The following is a 24548-nucleotide window of genomic DNA, read 5'->3' on the forward strand; positions in this document are numbered from 1 at the left end:
CTCTCCACGGGACCACGGGTCCGCAGGTCCTGCCAGGAGCCTGCTCCAGCACGGGCTTCCCACGGGGTCACAGCCTCCTTCGGGCGCATCCACCTGCTCCGGTGTGGGGTCCTCCAGGGGCTGCAGGTGGATATCGGCTCCACTGTGGACCTCCATGGGCTGCAGGGGGACAGCCTGCCTCACCATGGTCTTCACCACGGGCTGCAGGGGAATCTCTCTGCTCTGGTGCCTGGAGCACCTCCTCCCCCTCCTTCTTCACTGACCTTGGTGTCTGCAGAGTTGTTTCTCTCACATCTTCTCACTCTGCTCTCTCTGGCTGCAACTGCTACTCCCCTGTAACTTCTTTTCCCTTTCTTAAATATGTTATCACAGAGGTGTTACCACCATTGCTGATGGGCTCAGCCTTGGCCAGCGGCGGGTCCGTCTTGGAACCCGCTGGCATTAAGTTTATCGGACATAGGGGAAGCTTCTGGCATCTTCTCACAGAAGCCACCCCTGTAGCCCCCCCCGCTACCAAAACCTTGCCACGCAAACCCAATACAATAACGGAGTGTATTCACCTCTGGTGTAACTTCACTAATTCACATGGAAACATATCTACAACTGACTAGGCTAGAAATTATTTCAAAGGAGTTCTGGAAAAAAACCCAACAAACCTTTAATTAAAAAAGGAATGTCTATCTTGGAAAGCATTATGCATACTTTCCTGGATATCCAGATATCCAGACCCTTAGAAATAAAATCATTATTTTTTTAAGTGTTACTTTATCATTTTCAGGTACTAATACCAACTTTTATTAATAATAAAGTAGATCACACTTTTAGACACATTTTACAATATACTTCAGCATCCACCAGTAACACTTTTTTCATGTTATCATCATACATGCCTAAATATGAACTCAGATTTGATATATTATCATCTGTTTAGTTATCTGAATTAGCTGCAAGAAAACAATTGTATTCTACTTCTAAAATTCAGTAGCTAAGCCTGAACACTGTCAGTGATGCGAGTTAATGCTTCAGGGCTAGAAATAAAACATTTGTAGCACTTGAAAACATGAGTTACTTTTCTTAATACTGCTGCTTCTAGGCAATTTTTATTTTCATACTGTTATTTGTTGTTGGCCTCCTCGTTTATGGAACAACTATGTCAAATACAGAAATGACATCAAAGACTATTTTTGAAAAATTAATTGATGTGTAGGTGCACAGTGGTAATGCAGCTTCCCTTGTACAGGTCTGTATTTCCAAAGGGTATGTAGTGTAAGTGGAAATCGCGCTGCCTTGGAATTGTTTAGAGAACAGCTTCAGCCCCAGCATGACTTGATACTACTTTCTAAAGCTGGATGAATAAGATTTGGGTTTCTGTCAAAGCAAGGGGCCACGTTTTCCCTTACGCCTGCCAGAATGCTGCTCTGCTTCCTCCTCTTCCTGCACGAGTGATGTCAGGTTTGCATATCAAATAAATAATACATCTGTAAACTTGTCTCCAGGTCACAGTCATTCATGGTGTTATGCAGGCTGTTGATTTTAAGACCTACGTCTTCCTACAGAGACAACCTGCCAAGCCAAGGCTGTATTTGGGCTGGCCCAGCTCGCGAGTCCCTGGGGAGGTTTGCTGGGCTCTGTAACAGGGGTCATGTTCGTCCTCCTCTGCGAATAAGACACAACTCCGTGGACTTGAGCAATCTTGGCCCTCCCTATACCATGTCTGAAGGGGGCCCAATAGTGCCAGCCGCACTCCTATGGCTGCTGGCTAATGACCTATAACTGGCACATCATCGAAAGGAATATGACATCCTCCCTCGCAGCTGGTTTTTCTCAAGAGGTATCGGTCACTAACAGTGTCAAGAGTCAGGGAAAGTGACTAACACAGGACAAAAGGATGTGAAAAACAAGAGGTCTATACAGACCTTCCTGAACTGTACTCCACGGAAGCTATATTTATCTTTCTTATTTATTCATTGAAGCTATTTTTTTTCTTTCTTATTGATTTAAATGCTCATTCAGGGGAAGTTCTTTCAAACGCAGACCCAAAGGATTATTTTTCTAGAATTTGACCCCTTAAATGGTTAGCCTCAACTAAGTATAAGCATGAAGGAAAACAGCCCTTGAACTGTCAGTCGGTTATAACTCTAGGACTGAGCTGCCAGTGCTAATATTGCCTTTTAATTTGTTTCTACCTCAGAATAACTCCTATTGCTGCATCTGAGGGTGGATTCAGACTTTTTTTTCGTGTGTGCTTATGAAGAAATGGTGAATTACACTTGGCCACTCGAGGGGCGGTCGCAGCCTCGCGCAGGCTACTGCGCACCCGGCCCGGCCTTCGCTGGTCGCTATGGGGACGCCTCCACCGGGCGGGGGGGGAGGGGCGCGGAGCCCCGCCCCCGCTCCCGGTGGTGCCGCCCAGACTGGCGGCTTGGCGCATGCGCGGGATCGGGCGGCGCAGTCACGGTGCTTGCGCTGTATCCTCCGTCTCTGCGGCGTTAGGGCCTAGTCTGTGCTGCTCCTCCGCCGGTCCTGTTATGGCTGACCTGCGTTTGAGGCAGATCAAGATCAAGACCGGCGTCGTGAGGCGGTGAATGCGCGTGCGGGGGGGGGGGGAAGCCGTTGGGAGAGGCTGAAGGTGGTCCCGCCGCTCCCGAGGGGGCGAGCGGAGAGCGGGAGCGGGTTCGGCCCTGCTGCGAGCTCTGAGGGCAGTCCCCGTCGCTCTGAGCGGGGAGGGGGCCCTGCCGCCGCCGCGGCCCCCGGGGGCTCCGCCGGGCCAAGCGGAGGAGCTGCGAGCGGGGCTTCGTGCGCTGCCGGCCGTGCCTGCTGTGGAGTCTGGGGATTGTTGCGCTGGGGCGTTTTGCGGTGGGGTGGGGCTGCCGAGGTGTGTTGGAGGGTGGTCGTGGCACAAGTTCTGCAATGGCTGCCGGTTTCTTTCTCTTGTGCACCGTCGTCAGGAAAAGGCCTTTCTTTCCCGAGACTGCGATTAAACGGGGGTTTTTGTCACGTTGCCCCGTCAGTGTGCAGGGTAATCTCGCTGTATACCTTGCAGAGGCAGGAAGTCTTACCTATTTTACCAAAACAAATGTTGAATGGGATATTTCTGATTCGATAGTTCACACCACAAAACCGATGGTAAGTTCAACACCTGAGTCTCGGTTTTGTCTAGTTTTAACAGTCTTCGTTTTTAAGAAAAGTTGCAGTTTATCTATCTGAATCCCTCTTATTATGAATGTAAGCGCAAGGCTTTGATATTAAACCCCAACTGTGACCAAATATTTATTAAGGCTGCACCCTACAAAGACTGCACTGGCTCAGGGAGAGACAGGAATTAGTATGTGTGCCGGATCAGCATGTTAAATAGTCCAGTTTTGTACAATCAACTTTGTATCATGACTTATTTAAATTCAGTTAGTAAAAGACTAACAGTAAAATGGATACACTTTCTAATACCTGATTAGCTTTTAAGGATTGGACTTCAAGACTAGAAAAGTAAAATGGATACAGTTTTATCATTATGTTTATGCTAGATAAAGACATTTTGAGTTCTCAAAAAAAAAACAAAACCCAAAACTCAAAATAGGGAGCAGTTCTCAAGTACTGCTGCAAGCAAGAAATTGATTATATGATTGTAAGATCCTGTTTCCTGTCACTGTGCAGGGTGTGCAAATCATGAACTTGTGTGTTATTTTTAAGCTAGAAAGTTTTAGTGTGATCTGATTGAGCGGCTTGGTGACTGCTTCTTGCTTTGGGTCCCTTTTATGACCTGTATTATGGTTACTGGCTTTGCTGGACAGGAAGATTGTAAATGTTCTCTTTGCATTTGTAAGTGGATGGTGGTTTGTGTCAGTTTTTGTAGACAAAGTATTCTGAGGTGTGGGAAAACTAGATTTCTTAGGTTAACATTTTTTTCAGTCTCTGTATTCTTTCTGTCAGCCGGAAGTATAATTTATTGGTGTCTAGATACTTTTGAGAAAACTGTTGTATCTATGTATTGGGTTTGCATGGCAAGGTTATGGTAGCAGAGGAGGGGTCTACAGCGGTGGCTTCTGTGAGAATATGCCAGAAGCTTCCCTCATGTCTGATAGTGCTAAAGCCAGCCGGCTCCAAGACAGACCTGCTGCTGGCCAAGGCTGAGCCAATCAGCGACAGTGGTAGCACCTCTGTGATAACATATTTAAGAAGGGGGGAAAAAACTGCTGCACAACAGCAGCCAGGAGAGAGGAGTGAGAATATGTGAGAGAAACAACTCTGCAGACACCAAGGTCAGTGAAGAAAGAGGGGGAGGAGGTGCTCCAGGCGCCGGAGCAGAGAGATTCCCCTGCAGCCCGTGGTGAAGACCATGGTGAGGCAGGTTATCCCCCTGCAGCCCATGGAGGTCCACGGTGGAGCCGATATCCACCTGCGGCCCCTGGAGGACCCCATGCCAGAGCAGGTGGATGTGCCCGAAGGATGCTGTGACCCCGTGGGAAGCCCACATTGGAGCAGGTTCCTGGCAGGACCTGTGACCCCGTGGAGAGAGGAGCCCACGCTGAAGCAGGTTTGCTGGCAGGACTTGTGACCCCATGGGGGACCCACGCTGGAGCAGTCTGTTCCTGAAGGACTGCATCCCGTGGAAGGGACCCATGCTGGAGCAGTTTGTGAAGAACTGCAGCCCGTGGGAAGGACCCATGTTGGAGAAGTTCATGGAGGACTGTCTCCTGTGGGAGGGACCCCAAGTTGGAGCAGGGGAAGAGTGTGAGGAGGAAGGAGTGGCAGAGACAATGTGTGATGAACTGACTGCAACCCCCATTCCCTGTCCCCCTGCGCCGCTCAGGGGGCAGGAGGTAGAGAAAATCAGGAGTAAAGTTGAGCCCGGGAAGAAGGGAGGGGTGGGGGGAAGGTGTGTTAAGATTTGGTTTTATTTCTCATTACCCTACTCTGATTTGATTGGTAATAAATTAAATTAATTTCCCTGAGTCAAGTCTGTTTTGCCTGTGACGGTAATTGGTGAATGATCTCCCTGTCCTTATCTCAACCCACAAGCCTTTCATTATATTTTTCTCTCCCTTGTCCAGCTGAGGAGGGGGAGTGATAGAGCAGCTTGGTGGGCACCCGGTGACCAGCCAAGGTCAACCCACCACAATCTAATAAGACACAATTTTACTTTTGTAGAATTTGTAATTTGTGGAAGTTTCTGTACTGGCTTATTGCTGCTGTTTGATAGTTTTACTGAGAGAACTGTATGGTAATACTAAACAGCACTTCAGATGACCATTGCTTAATAATAAATCATCACAAAAGTTACCTGAACAAGCTTTTTCCTCATGTTTATAGACTAGGAAACAGAGAGGGAAAGTCTACACTAGGCAATGAACAACTGTGTGGAGATCCTGGTCAGAGCTGGTGCAGGCATGCATGTTCACATGATGAATGCTGTACAATGTGGCTATGTCCCCTGGACCTGGAAGTGGTTTAATGATGCTAGCGTGGAGCTAGCTCAGTGTCTGTATACCACTGTCCTTAGTGCTTCTAGCTCTGAGATTAGCTTGCATGTTCTTCATCTGAATTTCTCTGCTGCTGCAGTTTAAGTGAGTCTGAGAGCTGAGAACAAGAGATGAGAAGTTAGTAGTGTTATCCTGTGTGAGCAATTTCTTTACTGCTTAGTGTGGCTCTTCTGTTTGTTCACTTGATTTATGGAAACCCATGGATGCTGGTTTTGATTTTGTTACAAGTTTGTTGCATCCAAGTTACAGAGTAGGTTGCTTAAATTCCCACTGGATATTAGTTCAGTTACAATGATGCTAACACAGTTCAAATTATATACAGTCAAAATTAATAGACACAAAGCTTCTAATGTTTCTACTTTGTTTCTAATAGCACCCTTTCTCTGATGTTATACTCGCCTTTTTGCTGGCCTTCTGGGTACTAAGGCCACTGGCTAAATTTGGTAGTGGGGAGGGGACAAATTCAAGCAAGTCATCAGCATCTCAAATCCTTTGCTGAGAGGAGTATGATGTTGATGGTTTTGTGCTTCTCTGAGTCTGCATATAGAAATGCATATAAAAATCCACATATTAGTTTTTCTTCATTGTTTTGCACTCCTGTCGTGGTTTAACCCCAGCTGGCAACTAAGCACCACACGGCCACTTGCTCACTCCCCCCCGGTGGGATGGGGGAGAGAATCAGAAGAGTAAAAGTGAGAAAACTCGTGGGTTGAGATAAAGACAGTTTAATAGGTAAAGCAAAAGCTGCACACGCAAAGCAAAACAAGGAATTCATTCACCACTTCCCGTTGGCAGGCAGGTGTTCAGCCATCTCCAGGAAAGCAGGGCTCCATCACATGTAACAGTTACTTGGGAAGACAAAATGTCATCATTCCGAACGTCCCCCCCTTCCTTCTTCTTCCCCCAGCTTTATATTGCTGAGCATGACATCATATGGTATGGAATATCCCTTTGGTCAGTTGGGGTCAGCTGTCCTGGCTGTGTCCCCTCCCAACTTCTTGTGCCCCTCCAGCCTACTCACTGGCGGGATGGTGTGAGAAACAGAAAAGGCCTTGACTCTGTGTAAGCACTGCTCAGCAATAACAAAAACGTCCCTGTATTCTCAACACTGTTTCCAGCACAAATCCAAAACATAGCCCCATGCTAACTAATATGAAGAAAACTAACTCTATCCCAGCCAAAACCAGCACAACTCCACACTTTATCTGAATTTACTGTATATGGTGTTTTGCATGTGTTGAATAGTTTTTCTTTGTTATCCTAAAACTGGTTTTATCCATCTCTCAGGTTGCATTACTTTGATGACCAGTACTTGACTATTGGTGAGTTGTTTATAGCACTGGGGCATTTCAGCATCTTCCTGTGCCTGTGTTTTCAAGGGCTCTGCTATCACCCCATGTTCCTGCTCTTGTCAGATTCAATCATTTATGCTGCATTTTTATTCTAAATCAGAGATAGCTCATTCTTGTTAGTAACAAAAATCAATACAGCAGTGTTATACCACAGGATTGTACAAAGCTGAGCAAAAACTAAAACAGAGTAGGTAATTGTTACCTAATCATAATAGTGGTTACAGTTAAACAAGTAAAAGAAAGCTCTAGGCTGGCCGAGACAAGTCTGGGCAAAGTCTGACTATTCCTGAGAACTATTTTGTGAGCCTAATACAAATCCTGTGGCCTCTTAAAAACAATGCTTAATAAATTATATTATGTTTCAGGGGCACTGTATAGGTGGGCATTCCTCCGAGGTGAAACAATTGCCAGTTGTGACAGGAGAAGACTTGGTGTTGGTCCATGGTGGCTTAAGCTAATCTAAATCTGAGCTGCTGTGTTACAGCCTCCTGCCCAACACAAGGACTTAGGTGGCCACACATCTGTATATTTCAGGGAGCTGATCCACTGAAAAATAACCCAGACTTAAAAAGGAAAAGTTATTTTGAAGGATGAGGCCTGCCTGGACCAGCTCGCCACGCTGCTGCGTACGTTTCAGGGCTTCAGATTTGCTTTTGGAGAATGGCTGTGTGAATAAGCAAGTAAACAGCTTGTGCTTGTTGTGTGATAATATGCACATCTACAGTTACTCTGCAGCAGCTGGCATACTGTAAGTGAAGGTAACTTTAAAAAAAAAAAAAAAGGAATGTTACCTTACATTCCCTGTGAGGGAGGTAACTTTAAAAAAAAAAAAAAAAAGGAATGTTACCTTACACTCCCTGTGAGGGAGATGATACAGCAGCAGCTCCCACTTCTGTGACAGTTGCACGCAGATGCAAGAGGTGTGGCTCTGTCCTACTCCACCCTTCCTTCTCCAACTAGAAGCCTAGTTCTGTACTACAGTGGGTGTGCATGTGACTTGAGTCAACTTAGGAACATTAATATTGTCCTCACATTTGGGACTAGAGCAACTGTATAGGTATTTATTCCTAGTGTGTGAGAGGACTCATGTAGAGGCTTATTAAACATGCCATAAAGTAACTGACTTAACACTTCAATTAATTTTCCTTATTTTTTTTCTGAATTTGCAGTTTAGAAAAGTGCACTGAATTTAGCCTGTAATACTGATTTTCAAGCACGTTCAATGCTCAGGATATAAGAGTATATAAAAAAAGATAAGGGTCAAGAACCATTAGGATGTATTGAACTTTTTTGACACATCATTTGTCTTTTTTAATAATCTGCTGTAGCCCATTCTTTTCTCTCATCACTTACCTAACTCATCACTTTTCAAACTAAGAACAAAGCAGCTGTTTAATGTGGGATTTTTTTTTAATTTTTTTTTTTTTAGCTGTATATCATATTTTGTGTACCACTCTCGAGAGACTATATTGTAGGTTGTGGATACTTTACTTACATCACAATGTAAGAAGCATGAAAGTATCAATGAAAGAAATTTGAACTAGGAACGGGGAGAGCCTTTTGCTTTTTCAGACAAATCGGATAGCCAGGCTCTTGGTGATTGCATGCTTTGATTAGCCAGTCTTTCAAAAAAGTAGATCTGATGAGCATGAATAATAATGTTTGCTGTACTTGTGGCTTATGTCCTAATAAGCAATGCTTCTGTTTAATCACTTCAAAGTGAGAATCAAGGATAACATTGGTGCATTACTTGATGCGGTCAGTCACCTCACAAACAGGGATGTAGACAAAGCAGAACCATTTAATGCCTTCTTTGCCTCTGTCTTTAACACCGATGATGGGCCCTGGGACCCCTGGAGCCCTGTGTTGGAAGACCGTGACTGGGGGGATGATAAACTCCCAGCCGACCCTGAACTTGTTTGAGACTTGCTGCTCCAGCTGGATGTGCATAAGTCATGGGCCCAATGGGATTCATCCCAGGGTACTGAAAGAGCTGGCTGATGTCATCGCGGGACCTCTCTCCATTACTTTTCAATTGTCTTGGGAATCTGGAGAGGTCCCAGTCGACTGGAAGCTGGCAAATGTTGTCCCAATTTTCAAGAAGGGTAAGAAGGAAGACCCTGGTAATTACAGGCCTGTCAGTCTCACTTCAGTGCCTGGTAAAATTATGGAGAAGGTTATTCTGGGAGTTATTGAAAAACACTTGAGAGACAATGCAGCCATTGGTCGTAGCCAGCATGGGTTCATGAGGGGAAAGTCCTGCTTAACTAACTTAATTTCCTTTTATGACAAGGTCACCCATCTAGTTGACCAAAGGAAGCCAGTAGATGTGGTGTTTTGGGATTTTAGCAAAGCTTTTGATACTGTCTCTCACAGTATCCTTCTGGACAAAATATCCAGCATACAGCTAGACAAGTCCATAATACGATGGGTGAGCAATTGGCTGACGGGTCGGGCTCAAAGAGTTATAGTAAATGGGGTTACATCAGGCTGGCAGCCAGTCACCAGTGGGGTTCCCCAGGGCTCAGTTTTAGGGCCAGTGCTCTTTAATGTTTTTATAAATGATCTGGATGCAGGAGTCGAATGTACATTAAGTAAGCTTGCCAACGATACTAAACTAGAGGAGCTGTGGACTCCCTCGAGGGTAGAGAGGCCTTACAGGGAGATCTGGATAGACTAGAGAGCTGGGCAATCACCAACCGTATGAAATTTAACAAGAGCAAGTGCCGGATTCTGCACCTGGGACAGGGTTATCCTGGTTATACATACAAATTGGGGGACGAGAGGCTGGAGAACAGCCCCGTGGAAAGAGATCTGGGGGTTTGGGTTGATGGCAAGTTGAATATGAGTCAACAGTGTGCCCTGGCAGCCAAAAGGGCCAACCGGGTCCTGGGGTGCATCAAGCACAGCATAGCTAGCCGGTCGAGGGAGGTGATTGTCCCCCTCTACACTGCACTGGTGCGGCCCCACCTCGAGTACTGTGTGCAGTTTTGGGTGCCTCAATATAAGAGGGTGTCCTGGTTTCGGCTGGGATAGAGTTAATTTTCTTCTTAGTAGCTGGTACAGTGCTGTGTTTTGGATTTAGTGTGAGAATGATGTTGATAACACTCTGATGTTTTAGTTGTTGCTAAGTAGCGCTTATCTTAAGCCAAGGACTTTTCAGTTTCCCATGCTCTGCCAGCAAGCAGGTGTGCAAGGAGCTGGGAGGGAGCATAGCTGGGGCAGCTGACCTGAACTAGCCAAAGGGATATTCCATACCATAGAACATCATGCTCAGTATATAAATGGGAGGGAGTTGGCTGGGAGGGGCAGATCGCTGCTCTGGCATCAGTCAGTGAGTGGTGAGCAATTGCATTGTGCATCGCTTGTATTTTCTTGAGTGTTATTTCCTTTTTTTTTTTGTTATATTCCTTTTCATTACAATTATTATTATTTTATTAGTAGTAGTAGGAGTGTATTTTATTTTACTTTAGTTATTAAACTGTTCTTAACTCACAAGTTTTACCTTTTTTTTTTTTTTTTTTCTCCTCCCCACCCCACTGGGAGGGGGGAGGGGAAGTGGATGCGTGGGGCTTAGTTGCTGGCTGGGGTTAAACCACGACAGAGGGACATCAAACTATTAGAGTGTGTCCAGAGGAGGGCGACTAAGATGGTGAAAAGTCTTGAGGGCGAGACTTATGAGGAGCGGCTGAGGTCACTTGGTTTGTTCAGCTTGGAGAAGAGAAGGCTGAGGGGTGACCTCATCGCAGTCTACAACTTCCTCAAGGGGGGCAGCAGAGGGGGAGGTGCTGATCTCCTCCCTCTGGTGACCAGGGATAGGACATGAGGAAATGGAATGAAGCTGTGTCAGGGGAAGTTCAGATTGGACATTAGGAAAAGGCTCTTCACTGAGAGGGTGGTCAGTCACTGGAACAGGCTCCCCAGGGAAGTGGTCACGGCCCCAAGCCTGTCAGAGTTCCAAGGAGAGTCTGGACGACGCTCTTAGTCATATGGTTTAGTTTTAGGTAGTCCTGTGAGGAGCAGGGAGTTGGACTCGATGATCGTTATGGGTCCCTTCCAACTCGAGATGTTCTGTGATTCTGTGATTCAAAATAGTCTTAGTAAATCCAAACTCAGACAACCTGCTGGATAGTGAGGGAATTGATTGGGGGGGAAACCCAGACCCACTTTTAAAAATATCTTATACTCATTTCAGATTGGCAATGGTTTTAAAAACTACTGCGAACAAAGTAAGTTGGGGCATGTGAAAATAGCACTGACATTTGCCCATAGTTTCCATCTGATTAAATGGAAGTGACACCAGTAGATAAGAATGAGACTAAGACAATTCACATTGCAGTTGTGTTAGTTTAACAATCTTTTAACACTGTTGTTTAAATGTGGCTGACATACCATAATTACAAATCTACAAGCCTTGACTATAGAATTTTAAGTCATGAACCTATGGGGAAAGTGTATTGATTTTTGTGAAGCAGCCCTTTTTTAAAACCACCTTTCTAAAACTATGGACTCTTCCGAAGATGTTCTTTTCCCTGTAGCACTGGTATTGATACTGGTTTTTTTTTCTCTCTGTAAAATATCCTCACGTTGCCAAGCAACTTACACTGTGATTTTTTTTTATTATTTTTTTTTCCCCATAAGCACAGAAAGTTCTGCAAGTTACACAAAACTGTTGGTTTCTTTTAAAATATAAATGTAAACAATTATTTTAAATTTAATTATTTTACTGGTGAGTTCAGGATATGTTTTGTGCAAGTAAAGTATGAAGTATTGCAGAGAATGCAGATATTCCTTTTGCTGTATGGTGACTATTGCTAATTCAAGCACAAAACTAGTTAATTTTCTTGTTTACTCAAGAAACTTGCTATTTCTGGTGTAAATCACAAATTTTCTCAATCTTCTCTCCACCATATGAATTATGGTTGCTTTCTTGCTTGTTTCCAATTAGCCATGGGCACCAGCCCTGATTCTTACCATCAATATATTGATAAGAAACTCATGTCTCCTTTCTTTATTCTCATTATAATTAGAAGATTGTATGCAACAACTGCTTGTTAGCTCAATTAATGGGAAGGGCTGGGATATCCTATATTATATGAGTATTGAGGAATGATCTGCAGAGCTGCTCAGCTATACTGAGTCAGCATGATAAAGCTATTTAATGTTTACACCGCACATCCAAGAGTGCAGGGATTCAGGTGGGGTGAATATATTGCATGCACTGTTGGATACAAGCTGACTGTATCCAAATTAAATAACCTGTCTCAGAGTGTAGGAGCATTGTGCAGCTGTTGTCTAGGGTTGTCACCAGTTCAGTCCTAGAGTCTTAACAGCCCAGCCTGTAAAATTGGGTTCAGTGTTAGCCAAATGTGGTTGTTGTGGTCCAGAGCTACTTAGATACGTCTTAAGTACCTTCTGTAGTGCTCCTGGCATGAGGATCGGATACAGAAAGTCCTGAGTTGGCCCTGCAGTTGAAGGCTGCTTCAGTCTTTTAGACTTACTAACTTAGTCTCTGTCCCACATAAAAACTGCTTTATGTGAACTGGTTGAGAAAAGAGTGCACCTGCATTTACACAGTGCTGTCTGAATTAACACCTGTGGCATACATAGTCACCAACCCAGATAATTAGTTTAAGGGTAATTGCAAGTTGACTCTAGTCTCCAGAAACAAAACTACTTGTTTGAAGGGGTTCCTACTTCCCTGTGTTTTTCAATGCATTCTGTCTTTTAAACTTCAGGAATACCAAACAGTACCCACACAGATCTTCAAAAAAAAAAAAAAAAAAATATCTGTGAGAAGAGCACAGTGGTTGCTGTGAAAACTGCAAAACTGCATAGTGTTTTTTGTTGGTTTTTTAAATGATTTTGATTTCATTTGTTTTACCTTTTGAGCAGACCTAAACACTGATTCCTTTATAGAAACATCTCACAAATTTAAATTAGTAATGGTCAGACCTCAAAGATTGCCTTCTTTTGCATTCCTTCCTCCATCCCATTACCTCTTCTAAAAAAAAAAAAAAAAGCCTCTAGTGAAACGCATGATTCTTGCATCTCATTGGTTTTGTGTTTACAATTATCTTCTGCCCCCTGAGGCAAAACTGTCTTGTGCATTGACCATAGTAATCTATTGATGTCATCGTCTTAATTGGCAGAACTGTCACACATCAACCAGGTATATCACCATAGGTGTCGGTAGTGATGCTATGTTAAGGAGGAAGGAATTTATTTATTTTTTTTTTTTTAATTTGGGCAAGTACATATGCAAAACTGGCTTTGCAACCTTACATTGTTTCAGCAGTCTTTCAAAAGTTTGGAAATACTGTAGTTACAGTTGCTTGGCAACCCTAGTTTGGTGCCATCATGCATATGTGTAGTACTATTATCTTGTTTTTGATTGTACATACTTTTTTCATGGCATTCTTACCCATGGCATGGAGCTACATATTCAACTATGTGGATAAAACAGTTGCAAATAATTTTGCATGAATTAGAATGTGGCTCTATGGGAAAAACTAAATTATTATATTAAACTTATGGTAGTGCTTTGTATACAGAAGATACTACACTAACAACCCTAATCCATCCTGGCTTGACTTTGAGTTAAGTATTATTAAATTATATGCATCATATAGGTGGAAATTTCATTCAGGATCAGGAGGCCCATCGTATTTTCTTTAAACTGTATTCAGTTTCTTTCCTGATGCATTGTGAATTGCCTACACACATAATATGACTTTAGTTCTATCTGATTTTGATCATTACTACTTCCAATCGGTTATCCCCAGATTTCGGGGGAGGAGGGAGAAGTGGATTCTATGCCTTTTCTCCAAAACAAAGGTCTTGACTGAAGATGATGACTGTGTGGGGTTACAGAAGGGAAAATGAAGTGGTGATCTGTGGTAACCCCAATTGTTACCACAACAGAGGCCCCATTTCTTGTTCTTCCTTCTCTAGAAGTGAAGTTCTCAAGTTCCTTAGCATTTATAACTTTCAACTTCTGTCCTGTTCCATTCCGTACCATTCTCTCCCAGAATTTTTGCCACTCCGGAGCCTCTTCAGGATGGGCTGATAAACTTTTTACTTCTCTCTAACTCTTGTCTTCAGTCCATCAGAGATGCTCTTTCAGTTTTCTTGGTTCAGTACCCCATCTCTTTGCCCCCAGCCATCCAAGTTGCTTCTTTCAGTACCTCAGCAAATACTTCATCCCCGGCTAGCATCTTTCTGCTTTTTGAGTAGTCCATAACTTAAGAGCTTTCACTCTGGTTGCATCTGTTGGATTCTTCCATTCCTCGCTCCCTCTGCCCCCCTCCATGCTCCCACTGGCTGCTGGCATTCAATGATGCCCTAACCAAGCAGACTTTCTCAGCAGGGCAAAAGGGGAACTTCAGCTGTTGCTATGGCAAGGATTTAAAAAAATCTGCAGGAATATATTGCAAGAGCAGGAAAATGAGAGGCAAGGGCAGAATGTGAAGCCCTGGAGATTCAGAGAAATCTCAAATTAAAAATGGTATAATTTGTCTTTTTTACTAATAAAAGAGATGCTGTAAAAATGTTAAAACCAAGTAATTTTTAAATTAAAATAATTTTCTAACTTCAAAAAAACCCTGTAACTGATTTTCATAGTCTTCACAGTAGTAGTCCCTGATAAATGCCAAGCCTGCAAATTTAACCTGAAAAAGTCATGTAAGTCATGTACAAAACTCAGTTCTGTAAGCTGTAGATGCGGGGAGGGGTATGTGTGGTAAAAATAATGCGTATACTTGTGTGTGGTTACATCTTGACTCTTTTGGAGAAAGCTTATCTTTTATGCTGATTTTGTCACTATCAAGAAAATGAATGCATAAACTTGAGATCCTGTCCAAACCAGGAAGTAGTCAGTTACTCATGGCTAAGAAAATATGGCAGTTGGTGATAACTCTGTCAAGTATTGTATTTCTTTCCTCCTTCCTTCCTTGACTTTTCCTCTTAGGCCCCGGTCTGTGTGTGCTTATGTAGCCTCAGTGAAACCAAGAATGTGCATAAGTAATTTGCAGATTTGGGACCTGATATTTTAAGCTCTGCAGGCAGTGATTTCCACAGCACCAATGTTACTGCAGTTTTTTAATTACTTGTGCTATAATTGTGCATAATATTAATACATGGAATTTATTATACTATAACAAAAAAAGCTGTACCATGTACAATTACACTATTATGGATTTTTAGGTTTGAACTAAGTCAGCATAGCTATTTCATTATCTAGTCAATACATCCTGTCAGCTTTGGGTTTTCTGTGTGCTTAGGTTGAATCCATGGTATATTAGCATATACCATGGTTAATGGTAACATTAGTTTTGAAGAGATGTGTGTCCTTTCAATAGTGAAGCTATTCAATAGCAAAATTGATAAATTCCCCCTATCATCTTCAGAGCTCCACTGAGCTCACTCAGTCCAGCCATAAGTGTTTCTTATGTTGATTTTTCTAATACTGGAGAGCAGTCTTTATTTGGTGGCTTAAGCACATAGGTACCATTCTAGCTCATGTAGAACCTGATTTGTTGAACCTGATTTGTTGGGTATTGCTGGAGATTGGGGGAAACATATCAAGAGTATCAGTGTGTGCTTGCACTGTCCTTGTACCATTTTACTATTTTCATTCTAGGCATCCAGTATTAGTTCCTGCCTGTGACACCAGCTCAGAAAGGTGGAATTTTTGTCTACCTAGTACAGAGGATCTTAATTTCATTATGCATTCAAAAAAACCTCATGTTGTGCATACTTTTTTCATCTGTCAACCTTCAGATAAACTATGTGCCCTTCCTATCTCTCACTGATCAGTGAGGTAGATCTGCTTGCTACCACTAATGATGCAATTACAGGAGATGATGGGGTTGATGTATAAGGACCAGAGTAGGAACATACGTACCTATGGGGAATAAGAAAGGAGGGGAATTTGGGTCTTTTTCAGCAGCAGCCAGAAGTTAGAACAGTCTAAACCACTTGCAACTCTGCACCCTAAGCAGACTAGGAGCGAAGTCCCTTGAGAAATCAATGTCATCCTAAATTTGGAGGTCTCATTTCCCTCTCTCCCTCTCCAGTTCTCTGGTCTCTGATGCTAGTCAAACCTTTTGCTGAACTCACTCAATTTACTTAACCTGGGAGAAAAACTGTTAGTTTTTTCTTACTGTGTTAATTTCCTGCTGTTTTGGTGAACTGAATTGGCTCATGGAGAGGTCGTTTGAGCATTAGTGCTGGCAGAGATGTATGCTGGGGTGGGGGGAGCAGACCTCTGTTCAGCAGTGGTCAGCTTTTTGACTGTCTTGAACCATCTTGTGTTACTTTGCTCTTGTATTGGGTTTACGTGGCAAGGTTTTGGTAAGCGGGGGGGGGGTAGGGAGGCTACAGAGGTGGCTTCTGTGAGAAGATGCCAGAAGCTTCCAACAGAGCCAGTGTCAGCCAGCTCCAAGACGGACCTGCTGCTGGCTAAGGCCGAGCCAATCAATGATGGTGGTAACACCTCTGTGGTAACATCTTTAAGAAGGGGAAAAAACTGCTGCGCAACAGCAGCCAGGAGAGAGGAGTAAGAATATGTGAGAGAAACAACTCTGCAGACACCAAGGTCAGTGAAGAAGGAGGGGGAGGAGGTGCTCCAGACGCCGGAGCAGAGGTTCCCCTGCAGCCCGTAGTGAAGACCATGGTGAGGCAGGCTGTCCCCCTGCAGCCCATGGAGGTCCACGGTGGAGCAGATATCTGCCTGCAGCCCCTGGAGGACCCCACGCTGGAGCAGGTGGATGTGCCCGAAGGAGGCTGTGACCCCGTGGAGAGCCTGCACTGGAGCAGGCTCCTGGCAGGACCCGTGACCCCATGGAGAGAGGAGCCCACACTGGAGCAGGTTTGCTGGCAGGACTTGTGACCCTGTGGGGGACCCATGCTGGAGCAGTCTGTTCCTGAAGAACTGCACCCCGTGGAAAGAACCCACACTGGAGCAGTTTGTGAAGAACTGCAGGCCATGGGAAGGACCCATGTTGGAGAAGGTTGTGGAGGACTGTCTCCCGTGGGAGGGACCCCAAGTTGGAGCAGGGGAAGAGTGTGAGGAGGAAGGAGTGGCAGAGACAACATGTGATGAACTGACTGCAATCCCCATTCCCTGTCCCCCTGTGCCGCTCGGGGGGAGGAGGTAGAGAAAATCAGGAGTAAAGTTAAGCCTGGGAAGAAGGGAGGAGTGGAGGGGAAGGTGTGTTAAGATTTGGTTTTATTTCTCATTACTCTGATTTGATTGGCAATAAATTAAATTAATTTCCCTGAGTCTGTTTTGCCCATGACTGTAATTGGTGAGTGATCTCCCTGTCCTTATCTTGACCCATGAGCTTTTTGTTATGTTTTCTCTCCCTGTCCAGCTGAGGAGGGGAGTCAGAGTGGCTTGGTGGGCACCTGGCATCCAGCCAAGGCCAATGCACCACAGCTCTTCAGCTTGGGGAGCAGAAGTGGGGGAGAAAGTGAGTAAAATAGGTGAGGAAGTAAGTCATAATGGTATGGAATAGGTGGTTAAGGAATTACTTTTTTTTTTTTTTCCCCTTCCAGCTCAAGATTCTCTCAAGCTCTTTGAGCTCTTCTGGTTTTAGTCTGCAGCTTTAAAGTAATAAAACTGTGGTTTTTTTACACAGAACACGCAAATTGTGGAATTGATTGTAAGTGATGTGAAAGTCAAATGTGTAAAGGATTTTAAAAGGGCAGCAACCATAGCCAGGAGCTGACTGTTAAACATTGATGGTTTAGTTTTGTTCTTCAGTGTTAAAGTCCTTAACTTGATTTCTAGAGGCAGGTATACCACAGGAAATGTCACTTTAGATTTGATTTGTTTCTTTAAACTCTTTCCCTAGTAGTTAACTACTGATTGGCACTGGAGACAAGGTCCAGAATCTTATGTTTCTTCTTTTTCATTTCAAAAGACTGGGAGAAGCTAGTAAAAATACTATTATTTTGTTTGGGTTATTTTTTCCCCTGTTTCTGGGGGCATAGACTTCTGCTTCAGGGTCCATGAAAGATAACTAAGGAAAACAAGCTTGTTTTCAGTAGATTTAAACCAGGTATGTGGGAGCCTTCACTTCCATTGAAAATTTATGTGGAGTTCTGATGGCTGGAAAGAGCTATTGTAAATGGAGACTTGAAGTATGAGAATAAGCTAATATTGGTAGTATGCAGTTGTTTGTTTTTACTTATTTAACTTAGGGTGTCCAAGGAGAGGAAGGATTTGGGAATTCTTGGTCAGTAGATTTATTTTAAAAGGAGGAAAACTAAAGGAAAATTTCAGTCATTAGTTGGTACCTTAATTATGTACCAGGTGCCTCTAATCAAAAGCTTTTATGTACTTCCTGATAGTCCACTGAACTGTAACACTTGCCAGAAAGCAGAATGGGATGTGGAAACTGTAACAAAATATATAAAAAATTAAACGATCTTACAGATTTTTGCCTTTTTTTAATATCTGACCCAACTGCAAAATATATTATCCTATTAATTTAGATGGTGGCTGTCTCTGGTCTAATCTTTAAATAACTTATTCTTTATAGCAATCTTGTTAATTTTAAAAAAATCATTAATATCTTAAAATTTGAGGCCCTACCTTGAAACTTTAGGATAAAGATTGAAGTGTGAAGGAAAAACTTTATGGCCAAAGGGCAAATATTCCCAAAGCAGAAAATCAAATCAGAGGGGAAAGAGATCCAAGAAATAATAAAAGCAAAATTACTGGGTTTTTTTCTTTCTGGCAGATGATGGTAGAGTAGAAATAAAAAGTACTTAGGTTACATAAGTAATTTTTTTTTTTTTTTTTTAAACGCTACTGCATCCCTATGAGAGGAAAGTGTGTGAGTGTTTTAAAGTGGGTATGTCATTGACAGAATAATGGTCTGTCATCGTGGTCTCGGTCTCTTACTCAGATGCAGTCCCATCCTCTTCTATTTATACACAGAGGAAGTTCCTTTTTAGGGATGTAGCCCATGTCTTAAGTGGTACTCTTACACAGCTTGGCAACTTCAGTCAAGGATGAAAGCTCAAATATTTGTTTTTAGTCTCTTCCCACTATTCCTGGCTTCCCACATACATGTAAAGCTACATATATGTAAAACTTGCTGCAAAATCCACTAATAAAGCATTGTAGAATTGTTTGGTTTGCTGTAGTAATAGGCTAAATATTCTCAACTTCTTGAGCAGAAGTTAGTGAGTGCAGTAACAGTAACTTAGGTGCAACTTTGTGGCTCTTCAGGTTTGAGTAATTTTCACAGGATTAACTGCAGTAAACGTATATCCTTAAATATTGGTTCTCTCTAGGTTAGGGTTGAGGAACTGTCTGTGATGTTCATGGACATGTTTTGAAGGTTGCAGGGTTGTTCTCGATGAATAAATGGATGGCTTATGTTCCTGCTGCTGCTGGTCATGTCTAATACACACTAAACTTTTATCAGCTACCATACAGGTGGGAAATCCCAATTTTCCAAAAGTCCATTGCCAAACAGCTTACCTTCAGTTGTTCTGCATGTATTTTTTCCTATGCACAGACTACCATTAGCTTTATCTTAAGGAAAGTTAGATTGGAGATCTTTTGGTTTTAGTAAATACACTTACATGTGGAAGAAAAAGTGAATTCTTGGTGATATGAGTGTTAGTATGAGTCATCATATTGACATTAATGACAGTCATCAATGACAAATTATTTTCAATATAAATTTGCATTGGTGCTAATCTGTACCCTGCAGTACCCTGGAAAAATTAATAACTATCAGGAAAAATACATTGTAAATCTTTGTGTTTAAAACAGACTGTAGTGGGAAATCTTTTAAAGGGAAAAAAACCCACTTTTTCTTTATAAAGCTTCCAAAGAATAATATATAGTTTCTATATATATATATTTTTTTTTTTTTTTTTAGCATGGCAAATTTACTTTCTGTGCAAAATATACACAGTGCACTTTGTCAGAAGCAATGTGAGATTGTTTTGGAGATTGAAAACCCCTTGATTCATTTTGTTGCTTCAGCCTCTAGGTTGTTTAATCATTGTCCAAATATAGTCAGTTTAAGTCATTACACTTAAGGCAGTATTTAAAACTCAAAATGTACATAAATAGCAGGCTGTACCCTATTTTATGTGCTCAAAACAATTTATTTTTCATAATCTTTGTTCTCAATTTAATCAAAGTAAGCTACAGTCAACTTCAGAAGGTTTCAGGTAGACATAAGAGCAGCCTCTTATGTTTCCTGTGCCTATTCTGAAATCAGGTTAAGGTAAAGTTATCTTACAGATTCAATACAATGGAAAAAATAATTCTCACTGTTTTCATGTAAGACATTTTTCATTTCATTAATGCTTACATTATAGATATTTGTATTTTTGTACCTATTAAAAAGTTTTAATAAAAGAAAAAATCATTGTTTGATTGGGGAAATTTAATATTTGCTGCTAGTACCTTAATGCCTGCCTTTCTAAGATGGAAATAAAGTTAATTAAGGAACTTCTAATCTCTTTTCCATAATTTAAAAAAAAAAAAAGATAAATACCTAAAGACTTAAAGTTAAAAAGAATTTTTTTCATCCCTCCCTGCCCTAAAGTGGGACTGAAGTAGAGAGCTTTTTTAATAGGTGGAGTCATTGAGGCTTTGGAGTTCTGGGGGAGGAAGAGATGAAGCAGCTTGTGCTGGAATGGTCCTGTACTTCTAGCTGGTTGGGGATGTCTCACTGCAGATTCCTCAAAGAAATGACTTTAGGTAACAGGAATGTTTGACTTGTTTATGCATACTGAATGCATTTAGAGAATAAAAAGAACAGATCTGTGTTGGACTTTGAATGTTTGGATCTTTTGTAGACTTCTTGAGCAAAACTGGACTGAGAAGGTTCCTCTAGCCACTTTTCAAAGACTTTTCAGCATCTTGTAGGTGGTTTAAGAAAGTACTGATTGCTTTCACAACAGTTCAACCTTACAGGTGCTTTTTATGTTATAAAACTATGGGCAGTGGTTTGCAAATGTAATTTAGAGGAAGACTCTTCTTGGCCCGTTTAGGAACTGGTGGATATTAGGTATACAGTAAAAATGAAGCTCTTGGGTTTTTTGAGGCTGTGACATCTTGGTTTGATCATAAGAATATCTTTAAGCCTTCCAAATAATATTTTCATAAGTTTTGCACAGGAAAGTACCCATCACCTTAATGTCATATAGATGTTTAAGACGTTCCTGTGGATGTCCATGAATTCTGGCAGCTGTTAACACTGTATGTCAGGAAGGAGGGAGAGCCATAGGAAACATAGTGGCCAAACTCCTTGGAGAGAATGGGAAGTGGGCTTGCCTGTCAAATATAATTTCTAAAGAATGACACCAGTGTAAACTATCAACGTGTGAAAACCATAAAGCACTTGAACTGGCTCAGAGGATCTCTGAGAAATCAGATTAATAGATCTAGTTCTGTTTAATTAATTGTCACAAATGTGGAGTCAAAATTCCTAAAGCAGTCTTTTCAGGAATTTGAGAAATTCCCAATGCCCCTTTCAACACAAAGTTCAATATAGAATGGACCTAAGTTAGACATTTCTCTTGCTGGTGTATATACAATTTTGAAAATGGAAAAAATCAGTAAAACATTTTCTTCTTTTTTTATTGAAAATTGAAAGCTGTGGTTGTGATGAAAGTAGTGGGAGCCTTTGGAGTGGCTTGTTTGCTGCCTTGCCTGCTCAGGTGACTTAGGTCAGAATGAGTAAGACTTTTTTTTTTTTTAAGTGAAGATCATGTGAGCTTAGCAAAGTAGATGTTAATCTCTAGCAAGAATATGCAGTATATAAAAACTCTTAAATCACATTGCAAGTATGTGATTTTTTTTTTAAGAAAGATAAATTCCTAAAGGAAATTCTCTTTAACTACTAATGCTTCACCCAGAATACCTGTGTGTACAAGAGGAAATAGCCTGGAATAGTTAAGTTTAAAACATTATGCTTGTGCTTTAAGAAATTCCAAATTCTTGACTTGCTGTCTTTGAACATCAGCATTCTGCACAATGCGTGCCCTGGTCTGAGGGTGAGCAGAAAGGGAGGAAATGGGAACCTAATTTCTTTAGCCTCTGTAGCCTCAAGGTAAGTTGTGAAAGAAGAATGTGCAAAATAAATACTAATTTTATGTAAAATACATACATTGGTAACAATTACAAACTTTTTGTGTTGTCTGTTGTACAAACCCAGATATTTATCACTGGTTTAAAATACTTTTACCAAGTTTGAATAATGGCTTGCTTATGCCTGAAAAAAAAATAGTTTTCATGCACATAATAAAGAAATCTGTCTTATTCAGTGATAGTATATTCTTCTAGTGAAATAGAATTCAATGAACAGTGGCCTCTATTCCAGACCATTTATAATTCTGCAACAGTGCTGGGTGCACACTTACTGAAGTGTGACCTTGGGCAAGACCTGCAGTCACAGTGCAAAGTAAAATGAAGCATTGCCACTGCTTCCTTTCTCCTCTTTGGAAGCTAAAAATACTGTGCATGGCTTTTCTACAATTTTGTCCACTTGAGTTAGCTCCTTACACAGTGGATACCCTTAATAAAATGACAACAGCAATTTAGTTTTGTCATTTGAACTGGCGCTGGCTACATGGCTCAAAAATACAGTATTAGAGTAGCTGAATGTGTGTTGAGTCTAATTCTTTTTTCCATTTTCCAGAGAGCTGCTTTTCCATTAACTTTGGGAAAACATACTGGCAGATTCATTTAAAATAAGCTCAGCTCCGCCCTTTATATAAGTGACTTAGCCTGTGCAATAAGAAATTAAGATCAAGGGATGTTTTTTCGTTAGCCTGTGGTTTTGTTATTTGCATTCCAAAGACAGCATTATGAAACACAACCATATCTGCAATATAACTAACTCATCTCAAGGAGCTTTAAGACACTTACTGTAGCATATGCTAACTATTACAAGATGCCTTGATGGAAGGATATTAAAATTACTAGTAATTGACATAAAATATGACAAAGTGTTTTAGGCTTTCTGAGCAAAGCAACACACATTACAGAGGAGTGGCCCCATAATGTAACTGATTAATGAAGGATTGCTGAGGCATACGCAGCTGATGTTATGAAAAATGAATTCTTTGTTGTTGTGCCGACAACCCAGCAACTGCAGTTGGAAAAGACTATTGGTGAGAATCATTATCAATAGTGATATTTTCAAACTCTATTAATAGCAATCAGGCTAGAATTTATTCAATTGATTTACTTCATTTGGTGGTAATTGATAAATAATCAAAATTTATCAATGTGCTTGCACACATTTCACTAACAATCAAGCAAAAGTGGTCCATTTACCACCTGACTTGGTCCAAATTAGGATTAAATTGATGATCAATTAATCTTAGAAGGGGCAATGTTGTATTTTGTGGAGGAGCAGCAGCAAAAGTGGCAAATAAATGGAGTAAAGACAGGAGATTAGTAGTATGAGCAGAAATGAGCTGAACCGCTATGTTTTATAGCTAATGAACATGCAGCTGGATTGCAAATGACTGGATTTATAGTGTTGGTATAAAAATAAAACTGGCTGTAGTTTAGAGCTGTCACAGACATGGAGACAGAAATTGGAGTATATTTGACATCACCCTTCTACAAATAGAAAAGGCAGAGCAGAGTCTCAGGTAATACCTCTAACTGCATGTCATTGACAAAACAGTTTATGGGATAAAAATGGCTTTGGGTCAGAGGTTTGGGGACATGGTGAAAGAGCAAAACAAACATTTACTTTGGTACTTCCATCCATTACTCTGGCAAGGCTTTATATTTTTGTACAAACAAAATTTGTACACAGCAAATGAGTATGGAAAAATTCTTGGCTTATACAGTGCCTCTAACACACAACGTAAAAATCTCCACCAAGAATTCAAGAAATGTACACACACGATGTCAGGCTTCTGTGAAATATTTCAAGTTAAAAAGCTAACAATAGCTTTTGTTTTCAATTACATGAAGTCTTATTTCAGTTTTCATAGAATCATTTAGGTTGGAAAAGACCCTTAAGATGGAGTCCAACCGCAAACCTAACACTGCCAAGACCACCACTAAACCATGTCCCTAAGTGCTACATCTACATGTCTTTTAAATACCTCCAGGGATGGTGACTCAACCACTTCCCTGGGCAGCCTGTTGCAACCCTTTCGGTGAAGAAATTCTTCCTGATATCCAATCTAAACCTCCCCTGGAGCAACTTGAGGCCGTTTCCTCTTGTCCTGTCACTTGGTACTTGGAAGAAGAGACTGACACCCACCTCGCTACAACCTCCTTTCAGGTAGTTGTAGAGAGTGATAAGGTCTCCCCTCAGCCTCCTTTTCTCCAGACTAAACAACCCCAGTTCCCTCAGCTGCTCCTCATAGGACTTGCTCTCTAGGCCCTTCACCAGCTTCATTGGTCTTTGGATGCGCTCCAGCACCTCAATGTCTTTTTTGTAGTGAGGGGCCCAAAACCGAACACAGTATTCGAGGTGTGGCCTCACCAGTGCCGAGTACAAAGGGACAATCACTTCCCTAGTCCTGCTGGCCACACTATTTCTGATACAAGCCAGGATGCTATTGGCCTTCTTGGCCACCTGAGCACACTGCTGGCTCATATTCAGCTGGCTGTCAACCAACAACCCCAGGTCCTTTTCCGCCAGGCAGCTTTCCAGCCACTCTTGCCCAAGCCTGTAGCATTGCATGGGGTTGTTATGACCCAAGTGCA

The 24548-nt window shown here is 41.9% G+C and overlaps 1 protein-coding gene across 1 annotated transcript in view; it reads left to right on the forward strand.

The window, feature by feature from the left end:
- Positions 1-2487: 2487 nt before the first annotated feature.
- The window catches only part of LOC127029045 (tubulin-specific chaperone A-like), a 38728-nt gene continuing 16667 nt past the window's right edge, over positions 2488-24548 (forward strand). Inside the window, exon 1 of the mRNA XM_050914707.1 lies at positions 2488-2581. Coding sequence (XP_050770664.1) covers positions 2529-2581 — 53 coding nt within the window. The 5' untranslated portion in view covers positions 2488-2528. The remainder of the gene's footprint in view (positions 2582-24548) is intronic.

The sequence above is a fragment of the Gymnogyps californianus genome, unplaced genomic scaffold (genome assembly GCF_018139145.2).
Source record: "Gymnogyps californianus isolate 813 unplaced genomic scaffold, ASM1813914v2 HiC_scaffold_64, whole genome shotgun sequence".
Lineage (NCBI taxonomy): Eukaryota > Metazoa > Chordata > Aves > Accipitriformes > Cathartidae > Gymnogyps > Gymnogyps californianus.